General features: G+C 33.3%; 1 protein-coding gene across 1 annotated transcript in view; it reads right to left on the reverse strand.

The window, feature by feature from the left end:
* Positions 1-291: 291 nt before the first annotated feature.
* Positions 292-12,315, reverse strand: part of LOC143905458 (protein glass) — a 22,893-nt gene continuing 10,869 nt past the window's right edge. Inside the window, exons 4-6 of the mRNA XM_077420882.1 lie at positions 10,993-11,352; positions 9,699-9,866; positions 292-1,238 (exon numbers count right to left, since the gene is read on the reverse strand). Of these exons, the coding sequence (XP_077277008.1) occupies positions 1,073-1,238; positions 9,699-9,866; positions 10,993-11,352 (694 nt within the window). The 3' untranslated portion in view covers positions 292-1,072. The remainder of the gene's footprint in view (positions 1,239-9,698; positions 9,867-10,992; positions 11,353-12,315) is intronic.

The following is a 12,315-nucleotide window of genomic DNA, read 5'->3' on the forward strand; positions in this document are numbered from 1 at the left end:
TCATTTTTCTCAAACTGTTAAGAACGAAGCCGTTTCTTAAGATGAAGCGAAAACCACTTAATACAAGAGTATTTGAAAAGTTTTTACTTGAATTACTGACATTTTTTACTTGAATTTTTTACATAGTGTGGACTACAGAGTATGGATATGCATTGTCATTGAGAGCGATATCTAACATCAACATCTCACACTTTCCTTTATCTTAAGAAAAATTAAGAAGCAGCAGTGTTGAGCTGACTAAACTTCCGAATGGCCTCCACAGAAAAAAAACTAGTATCTTGGTATGAAAAATATTTGAATGCTCAATTAGTCCTTACTTTTGAATCACGCCTCGTATATAACAGATACAAGTAAAATAAAAATAGAATAAAAGTTTACAAGATATTTTATAAATTGTAAAATGTATCTTTTTGTTAAAAATTGACAATATTAAAAATAATATACATATATATTGTATATTGGTATCGGATGCATAATATTATTTAATATCTTGGGCCTCTGGCATAGTTATCGATCAGATGGAAGAATTCTATGGAATTTCGTTGCGACTTTATATTTTGAGGGTTGGAGTCAATATAATTTCCTATAACTATATACTTACAAAAAACATAACTTTCCTTTTTCTCAGCATAATTTATAGTATAATTTGCGTTTATAATTTTGTTACAATTTAATTACAAAATAATACATTTTACGTTGATTTACGTCATAATTTATATTATATAATTTGCTAAATTCAGATTTCTTTATATCATAGATATAAGAAAATTACTCGTATGTTTATTTACGACGATTTTTTGGCTTAAGCTGATTTTATTCGCGTATTCATTAAATTAATGAATTACACTAATATCCAAATTTCTTTTAAATTAATTATACTAGTAAATTAATTAAACCGGTATTAAGTAAATTTTATGTACTAGAAGTCGCGTTGTATTTCTGCGTTTCACTTTTCCGGCGAGTTTGTTCCTAATCGAATCACAGGTATTCGACAGCATCTGGGCAATGAATGTGCAGCATTACTGTCGTTGATCATCGTCATCGCGGATTGTACTGGTGCAGAAGGATTGTGTCACGTCAGAGAGCCGCCATGGACTCTCATGTGCCTATTGAGATTACCGCTTTGACTGAATCTAAGCAGACATAGCTTACACTGATACGGTTTTTCACCGGAGTGTATACGCAGGTGCTTAGTAAGCGTTGAGCTGTCGGAGAATGCTTTCTTACAGAATCGACACCTGGAAAAATGGAGAATACAGAAAAGAATTAGTAATTTAACATAATTTAAGGATAATTGTTAATCTGGAAAAAATATATATATGTTAACAATTATTTATATATACATATATATATATATATAAATATATATATATATATATATATATATATATATATGTATATGTATATGTATATGTATATATATTTAATAATTTAGTTTATATGTATAATTTAAAATAATCTTTTTAGAACTAATCTCCTTTTAAACTTTCAAATCGTTTAATTGCAATTTTATTAATTATTGCATATCTTGTTATTTCATGTTATTGTGAGATTAACAATTATCCTTAAATTATGTTAAAATATGTATACATATATAGTGGTATGAATTTACAACAACTATTGAAGCTTGTTGCACGAATCATGTAGAACCAGTGGCTTTGAAAACTTTGAAAGTTCATATCTCCGGAACGGTTTTTGCAAAAGATAATTTTTTGAGGTGTTTTGAAAACGCCTCGATGAAATCTACAGCTTTTATCTCAAGGAAAAAATTAAGTTCCATTTAAGAAATTGGTTGCCTACAAAATTTCCTGAAAATGACATCTGCAACATAACTCACATCGGGATCATGTGTTCCCCTTTAGACCATACAACTTTTGTTTGAAACATTTTTTCGTATTCTCCATATTTTTCGAGATACCTACGTCGATTAAAATGACTTAAAGATTTCACCTACAATTGCTTTTTATTGCTACTACTATTTGATTTCTTAGCATATTCTTTATTATATTTTAGTGCTGTCAAATCACCTTTAATAAAAAATGAACTAATTATGACATTATTTAAAATATCTGCTCGTATCCGACAAATACTGCCCACGAACAATAAGCGTTACAGGTGTAAAGTTTGACCAAGCAGCTTTCTCGCGGTACACATTAAGTAACGCTGATGCTGGCGGCCAACTGATTTGAAATCATTCCTATATCTAAACAGTTGTCCTCTTTCCCTCATCTCGTATTAAGCAATTAATGCTAAAGATCTCAAGTAACTGACACACACACACACACACGCACACACCCACACACACACACACACACACACACACACACACACACACACACACACACACACACACACACACACACACACACACACACACACACACACACACGGTGCCAATCTGTTCTTGCCACCAAATCACCCCCACTTTATCCCTTCACCATGTCTACTTTACCCACTTTGGTTGCGGTCTAAGTACTTGACGCTACAAATGCTTTGGAGCGTTCTTCTTCTCCTTCTTTCTTCATTGAAAGAAAAGAGAAGAGGAATGCTTCGAAGCATTTGTAGCGTCAAGTGGACCGCAGCCTTTATCCTCTGTACCTACCACCTCTGTATACATTATCTACCACTACCTTTTTTATACATAGGAATAATAGTACGATATATAGTGGTATCTTTACTTTTATCTTAGGTAAAGTTACAGTTGCCGACATCTTATCATAAAAAACTTGATAACTTCGAAACCGCCTGACCCAAAACAAATAAAATTATAGTGTTTTAAAAAGGTCTCAAGAGGGGTTATAAGAACATGCGATAAAAAATAGAAGGTCCTATTTAAAAAATTCAGGATAACTTTGACCTGACCTTGGCGACCAAGGTCGCCGGAAATAGGTCGGACCCAAGGTCAAACTGGCAAAATTCCGATAACTTTGGCGCCTTAATTTGACGATGGTTTCTGATAGTACTTTTAACGCAGAACAAAAAATTATATGGGTTTTATAGGGCTAACTAGAGTTTGGACACCGTCCGCCATTAACAGGGGAGAAGTTAGTGGGAGTGAGACAAAGCACATCCCGAAGTACGAGATTGGGAGGCTGTCTCTTTCGATCGTTCGCATAATAGGGAATTTGCATGATTTTTTTTTTTAAATTGCATTAAATAACTTGTATGTTCTTTTAATTGTCTTTTTTTTCGTAATTTTTTAACGCAAAATAACCGAGAAAATAAATAATAAATTATTGCATTATTTGAAATGCCGAAAACGGTCCGGAAACGACCGAGTCTTCCCGAACGCCGTGTGACGTCACACCGCAGTAAAGTAATACTTTTAACCATTGAAACAATCATTTATTTTAAAAAATGAGTAAAGCAAAGACACATAAAGCGTGTTTTGTACCTTTATGTAAAAGTACTGTTATTAAAACACCAGGTAAACTGTTTTTTTATGTACCTCAAGATAAAAACGTGAGAATACAAATAGAATTTTCCCGTTTGACGCTGACATAACCTATAACTCGCTGAGATAGAAAGAGAAGGGAGTATACTCGTGTGCACTCGGGTGACGTTTCCAAACGCAGCCTAGCAGACGGAGAGTTGAGACTATTGCAATGTGACGTCATGCACTTGTCAGCCAATCAAAATCGTTTTCTCACAGCACAGAAAATTTCAAATATTATTAAAATTTAATTTCATTTTTGACTATCTATTTATTGATTAAAATTTAAAATTTTGTTGTAAATAAATTTATAATAATGTATATTTAAATTACAAATAAAAAAAAATGCAATATTTTTTTCATGCAAATTCCCTATTCCCTGTTAAGGTGGTTCATGCAGTACTTGCAAGTCAAATAGGCAACTATTCTTATTACTGATAAATAAGTGTGATTTTTGTCCGTAAAAATTAGCATAATTAGATTTATTATTTATGACATCTTTAATGCTATACGACCTCTACGTAATTAAAATATTGAGACGACAGTCACATCTTTTACTAGAGTTGTGAGCTCTGTGAATATATGTAGGTACTATGTTGTAGCAGCGCGGCAACGTCAGCTGAGTCAGCAGTCTTCGTCGTCGCGATCTACATAATATGTACGTACAAGCGATACAAGTGTGAAATATAAGCTAAAGCGAGCAGCCTCGACGTAAAGGGACGTTTCGAGACGAAACAAAAAATTGATAGAATTTATTCCTCCGTGCGCTATACTCATCAGCTGACACGTGCGACGTTGCCAAGCTGCTGCTAGTGCCGCTCGAGCCCAGCCATCAGTTCCGTGTTGTCGATTTAGTCAATCGAAAAGTACGTTTTATTATTATATGGTTCGGTCAATGAACTCGGGCTTTCGTCAGTATCTTGGAAAATGTTTATTGCATCGTTTCGTCAGTTTTTGGTTCGTTCATCTATTTTTGAAGTATTGCAATTTTTGCAGCATAAGCCTCGTTTATCGGATAAGGGGTCCCTCCACCGCGTTAAATTGGCAAAGTTTACGGACATATATCTCCGGAACCAATCGGTTAAAAAATCCGAAATTTTACAGACACACTCGAGGAACGTTAACCTTTCATTTCATATCACATTTTCCGGGCTAAGTACATATGACCTAAATGCATGAACCACCTTAATGGCGGACGGTGTTCTAACTCTTACTAGAGGAACTCTAGGGCTAACCGCTCTGGTTTTCGAGATATACAGTGTTAAAAGTTGGTAAAACATTAGATTAAAGGCGACATCACCGATTTCAATGACCTTGATATGTTGTCAAGGACATAATTCTGAGTAACTTTTTCTTATAACTTAATCGTCGCTCGTTGCTTATTAAAAGGTTATTAACAAAAAAAGTTTGAAAAATATAGCAGGGCGGGAGAGGGACTCACGGGCGTGGGACGTCGTTTCGCGTGAAAAGTGTATGCGTGGAGGCAGTAGGTTTCGCCCCCCTGCGGGGGTTTCACTATTGTTAAACTAGAAACATAATATGTGCCTTCAAAGTACATGTCGGCTTTCCACGCGTGAAAAGATGTAAACCCATGTGGCACCTTTACTACGTTTACGCGAGCGTTACTTCTGTAGTAACTTTCGATAATTTACCCGTTTACGCGGAGTAAATTATCGTAAGTCACTACAAAATCCCGTTTACGCGAACGAATTATCGTAAGTTACTACAGAAGTAACGCTCGCGTAAACGTAGTACTTCGTATCGACAACATATATAAAGGTCATTGAAATCAGTGAGGTCGCCCTTAATCTAAAGTTCTGCCAACTTTAACACTGTATATCTCAAAAACCAGAGCGGTTAGCTTTATAAGACCTATATAATTTTTTGTTTAGCGTTAAAAGTACTACCAGAAACCGTCGTCAAATTAAGGCGCCAAAGTTATCGAAATATAATCATCAATCTGATAAGGCCAATAAATAAACATTCTTAAATCCTACACCTTAAACCTAATCTGACCTAACCCTACAACTTTTCTATGAAACATTTTTTATAATACTTTTTCAAGATATTTCACCGTTCTGAAACTTTATACACCCTGTTTATACAGATGAGTGTTTTAAGATCCATGGGAAACAAGCTTTAGGGAATAATAGGTTTCTCCAAAAGAATTAATCAATGTTTGTTAAAGAACCCGTGTCCTCCGACGCGTTCTTGAGGAGCTACGCATCCTTAAGGCCCCGCACAATGAAAAATATATAAGGAACAAGGAACAGATATTAGCGATTAGAAATAAGAAATCAGGAATAAAGCTGGTGTAGCATTAATATACAGCTTCCGATAGGTTAAAAATCTATTGCCTGTGTTATTCCCTGTTTCCGTTGCCTGTATTTTTCATCGTGCATTCAACTTTATTCTTGATTCTTTAGTCCTAATCGCGAATATCTGTTCCTTGTTCCTTATATTTTTTATTGTGCGGAGGCCTTTATTCACACTGCCTGTGAAGTGGTAACTAGAGTCCTATATTACTTACTAGAGAGACGCAAACTTTACCCCCATTTTGCTGCCGTCGCCATCTTGTGCTCGTATACCCGTACGATATTAGGGCTCAGAATTAAGGCTGATTTATAGAGGCCGTAACCGTTGATTTAAGCCGTAATCTTTAAGAAATTGACCAATCACAGTCGAATGTGAGAAGAACAATTGACTGTGATTGGTCAATTTCTTAAAGATTACGGCTTAAATCAACAGTTACGGCCTCTATAAATCAGCCTTTAGAAAAATAAGGAATAAGGAATAAGGCATGTTGCATTCACTTTAATGTACGTGTACTGAAGTGAGATGCGACATTCCCTTATTCTTTATTCGTTTATCTTATTCCTTATTTTTCTTATTGTGTCTGAGCTTTTATGCTAGGTCTACAATGCGAGTCGTAAAGTCGTGAGTCGTAAGAATTGACCAATCACAGTCGATTATTCTCCTCAAATTCGATTGTGATTAGTTAATTCTTACGACTCACGACTTTACGACTCGCATTGTAGACCCAGCATTAATCTACTACGACTAGAGTCCTATATTAGTAGAGAAACGCAAACTTTACCCCCACTTTGCCGCCACCGCCATCTTATGATCGTACTCCTTACTGTCTATTGGTCTATAACCGACCAATCAGAAAGAGGAACAAGTTTGCGTCTCTCTACTAAACTAATATAGGACTCTAGTGGTAACCAGTCGCACGAGAGCATTGCGCGTGACATATGACAATACTAGTCATGTGCAATGCTGTCGTGCGATCGACTGCCTATCTCACAGGCGGTGCTAATAAGGATGCATATAACTTCTTAAAGACATGTCATCGAAAGACAAGAATTTAAGATAGTTTGTCCGTAAACCCATTTTCTTAGTAATCTTGTAAAATTTGAACAGCATAATAATGTAAACACGATCTAAACACATATGTGTAATTAGAAAAGGATTGACCATATCAAAGTTAAAATAATGGAAGTCAAAGTTAAAGTAGCGCTTTTTTTTTACATGTATTACAATTACGAAAATGATTTTCGATATATCACGTTCCCAATTGTAGCAAGAAAACTACATCTTACGGTTTTAATATAAAAGATAGTAAAAGAGACTTATAAAAATATTCTTACAAAAATACAAAACCTTTAACCGTCTAGTTTTGAAGGAATTGATACGTAAGGTTCACAATTTCTGATATAGCGATTAAATATATAAATAGCTATAACCTGTGAAGATCTAATAGCATCCCAGGTAGCAGACAGTCGTCATAATGACGTGATTTTTACGTCAAATTATGACGTATGTTACGTCATTTATTCCTAGAGTTTAACGTAAAAATGACGTATTTTACACGGTCCTAAGTCACATCCCAAAGACGTCATTTTCTGACGTTTTATTGACGGCAAAAGTAGGTCCAATGTACGACATACCGGTTTCTAGAAATGTTTTTTATGAAATTAAAATTTTAAAATGTCTATTTGATAAACGTTTATAAAAATATGTTCTTTTTTTTTATTAAAAAAAAAAAGCTTTTTTAACTGTTTTGTTATACATGCCATGTGCATATAGCCGCTCTCTCAAGGCGGTCACCCATCCTAGTACAGTACCGCGTCGGAGTCGCTTGACTTCGATGATCCAGTGGACAGTGACGATCTTCTCACCCTGATGCTTCCTTATTAACTGTACTTGTGTATAACAGGTACATCTTTAAAGTGTTCAAAAATTATGTAATGATATCTGCTTGATAGTTCTAACACTGCATGAAGTAGTTGTCATAAAACTATAATAACACACGCAACTAGATCCACTTATACCATAAATTCACCACGTCAATCATAAAGTTACGAAACACTTTATAAATGTAGAATATACCTGTGAAAAATATTGTGAAAAATATGTCATTTTTACGTTAAACTTTAGGAATAAATGACGTAACATGCGTCATAAAATGACGTAAGAATCACGTCATTATGACGACTGTTTGCTACCTGGGTAGTCAATTAAACGTCTATATAATGTCATTTTACAAAGTCTTTTTGACGTATTAAAACATGACGTTAAATATACGTCACTTAATCGACGAATGACGTTACTGACCAATTATGACCAAATATTGACGTCAAAATGACGAGTGCTTGCTACCTGGGATACATTAGTGTTTATATATCTGTACATATGAGGTATTTACACACATATGCATAACGCGGACAATCAGCCGAAACAATATATGTTAAAGCGCGAAAAATTAATATTTTTTTTATGACTTTTGAAATATATAAATTTGACTGATATTTTACTGTGATAATGTCAAAGAAGCTGTACATCATAAATCATATTTACAAAAATTTAGGACAAATTCGTCGGACTTCTTCGTATTGATCATTAACTTTTTGACAGTATTATCATGGACAAACTTTAACAAAAATTGTTTTTTTTTTGTAAGACCTACCTCACTCTAAAGTTTGTTCTATTTTTGAAACACCCTGTATACACGAGGTGTGTCTCAAAAGTAATGAGAATGAATTTATTATGGCCCATTTACATACTTGAGAGTCCCGTGAGTCCTTTAAAGACCTGTGTCCACGATGCTAGAATTTGGTCCAAGCCTTAACGGGTTTTTCACTTTGAGAAAGGCAAAGAAATCACACGGTGCCAGGTCAGGGCTGTAGTATGGAAGAACAAGGATGTTTTTTTAAATTCTGCACCACGATAACGCATCTTGCTATAACGCGCTAACAGTACGGAAGTTTTTGGCAGAGAAAAACATTTCTCTCTTTCCACATCTTACAGCCCTGACCTGGCTCCGTGTGATTTCTTTACTTTTCCCAATATGAAAAATCTGTTAAAGGGTCACCATCACAGGACTTTCGATCAATTCCAAAAGGTCGTGACACATGCGCTGAATACATTCACAGATGCGGATTTTCAGCGCTGTTTTCAGGACTAATAGAACAGTGTGTGCTTTCTCAAGGAGCCTATTTTAAAAGAAATCCGAAGTAACTGTCGATTGGGAGTATGTAAATGGGCTATTATAAATTAATTCTTATTACTTTTGGGACATATATACCTCGTATTATGCATGTAAGAGACTAAATACTATATGTATAGTAATTTTAATTGAGATGACCTCCAAATTTCAGAAGACTGTCGTTAATTACAGGATGCTGACAATACACCAAGACATAAACTTCGAAATAATTATTAGTGTTTTCGCATTCCACCACGTATATTTGATAGCTAAATTATTAAAATATAGCCAAAAACTATTTGATTAATAAATAATTCTAGATCTTGATCAATATCTATTTTTATCAAAAGGATGATACACAGACTGAATTATACATATACGCATCTATTAAACTTAGATAACAAAGGAAATTTACCATATATGTTACCAATCTATCAAACGCGAGTGGTGGCATATAAAAATATTGACTTATTTCGACGTATAATACAAGAAAAAGATTCATTGATTTCTTTCTAATTCGATGTGGCTATTATACAATAAGGAAACAGGAGTCATAAATATTAAATTGTATAGAAAATTCATGTTTATTTGTTTTAATGATTAATCACAGTTGTGAATTGTCAATTGGAATTACTTGTTATATGCCACTTATTGCTAGCCAAAATTTAAAAACATAATTTAATAACTTGAGTAAATAATATCAGATTGCCAGAATTCAAAGATAAATACCGATTTGTCTTTCGGTTGATTCTGAAGAATAAATTCAGATATACAAACCTATACGGTCGTTCACCCGAGTGCGTCCTCATATGCGTGGTTACTGAGCTGCTTTGTGAAAATCTCCTGTCACACACCGGACAACGGAAAGGTTTTTCGCCGGAATGCGTCCTCGCGTGCGCGGTCAGGTTTGCCGCCTGGCTAAATGCCTTCGAGCATGCGTGACACCTTTTCAAAGAATATTAAATTATTAATTAACGAAATTATATTTTTCTAAGAAAGAGATAAAATAGGAAACAACTAATTTTGGTTCTTTGTTTTCAAGATTTTCATGTAAATTTTAAACAAAAATCGATTAAAAATTTACTAGAAAATTTGATCTAAAATTAAAAGAGAGAAAAAAACCAATTTAAGAACATTCTTGTAAAGGATTTATATCTAGACATACTTTTTTTTGAAGCTGTTTAAGTTTGAAATTTAAATCAATGAAATTAAGGAGAAAGATCCAGGTGTAAAACCATAGGGCAAAACCATCTATTTTTACGTTCTTTATTCTCTTATCATTGTTTTAACATATTTAAATCATTTTTGTTTACTAGCTACATTTTGACCGATGCTTTTTTCTTAATAAATTTTTGAATTTTAGTTATGTTTTGAATAAGTTATTAGTATGTTTTAAGTAAAATCATAATTTTTTAAAACTTGAATAATAATAGTCTATTTATGGATTTTTTATTGTTTTTATTGACATTTCATTATTATTATTATTATTATTATTATTATTATTATTATTATTATTATTATTATTATTATTATTATTATTAATATTTTATAGTTACAGTGTGTAATAGTTTATTTTATAGAATAGTTTTAGTATGTTTTTTTAAATTTTTACCATAAATTTTCATAGACATTAGGAAAAAATACTGGAACTATAAATAAATAATATTTAACAATTAATAACTGTATATAATTAGCAAACTTTCGTTCGATACTTGCGATAGCAGATGCATTGTTTTGATTCATGCAAGGACCATATATATGCAATCTTTTTTTTTAACACTTGTCCAGAAATTACTTTATATAGTTCAAAATGCAGGATACAATTTTCTTTTTTTTAAATGAAAACAAATTTAATATTTTGATTATTCTCAAAATAGAAAAAAATGTATAATATTTTCTAATACGATACTGTATTATTACTATCACTAGAATATTATAGCTTATTTCTTTTAAAAGATGAAATATATTAAAACGGAATGGAATAGCTAAATAAATGTTTCCCTTTCGTCCTTCTTTTAAATCCATCAAATTCTGCACTCTTCCCATCGACATTACATTTGGATGTACCGACCTGAACGGCTTCTCTCCAGAGTGGGTGCGCAGGTGAGTTTTGAGAGTACTAGGTCTGGCGTACGATTTGCCACATATCCTACACAGATTGGGTCTGCCATTATCTTCGGGGGTGATACCGCCAGCGGTTGGACCCGTGGTATCTACACAGATCGCATGTTCACCCCCGAGCTGCAGCCGACCACCATTATGATGCGGCTGAGGGTGGGAATGGGGATGACCGATCAGGTCGCTATTGGTCGGCGCGCCCTGATTCACCCTCGCGGTCGTTTGCGCCGCCACCTCCACCGGATTGCCGTACTGTGGGGCGGGACTTAGAAGAGGTTCCACGCCCCAAGCTGACGAATAACTTTGTTCGTATCTAAAAACATACACACACATACACAAAGATAAAGATAGAGATACAGACGTATAACAGAAGAGCAGAGATAGAATCAAATAACTGCACTTTGCATCAGGGAAGATGTAGAAAAGAAGATGGCGGCCATTGTTGGGAGATGAACGTTCTTATAGAATAAGTAATTGATGGTTGAGATAGTTTCAGAGATAATATTACAATATAAGGATGAAAATTTAAAAAATAGAAAAATTTTTCTAATTATTTTTTAAAATATTTTTAATAATGAATTATCTGCTCGGTAAACATTTTTTTATGCAAAAACATGTATAAATATAATTTTATATAAAATATATCCATGGACAATATCGCTAATAAATAAAGAATACCGCCTATGTAACAATAAATAAGTTTTCAGGAGAGACAAAAACTGTGTTAAAAATGAAATATACAACAACTATCTATATAATAAACATTCTTGAATGAACATTGAAACACATCTGTAAATAATATGTATGATTATTTATCTTACCCTGTAGAATGATACAATCGAAGTCAAAAAGTACATTTGGAGAAAATTATTATATGAGTAGATAAGATTGTTTATTTATAGATGATATGTCTTTCTCTTGTATAATCTCTGTCGGTATATATAGGAAAATATTAAAACAAATAATTAAAAAATAATTAGAAAAATAACTTTTGCACTGTTTTTCATAAAAAGTAAAATTGCGATTACGATACTCTCTATACATATAATTATATATTTATATACGATTATTACATTATTATGATTATAATATAGGCAATTTTTTGATTCCTCAAACTTTACTGTCTATCAAAAAATACGAAAATTATTCTTTTAATTATTTTTTCTGTGTACATATATGAACAGAGATTGTACGAAAAATTTTCTACCGGGTGATATAATCATATATTACAAAATTAGTAGATAATAATTGAGACAAAATTAGTAGCAAAAATGGG

The sequence above is a fragment of the Temnothorax americanus genome, unplaced genomic scaffold (genome assembly GCF_048541705.1).
Source record: "Temnothorax americanus isolate GAGA-0224 unplaced genomic scaffold, ASM4854170v1 Scaffold61, whole genome shotgun sequence".
In the NCBI taxonomy this organism is placed as follows: domain Eukaryota; kingdom Metazoa; phylum Arthropoda; class Insecta; order Hymenoptera; family Formicidae; genus Temnothorax; species Temnothorax americanus.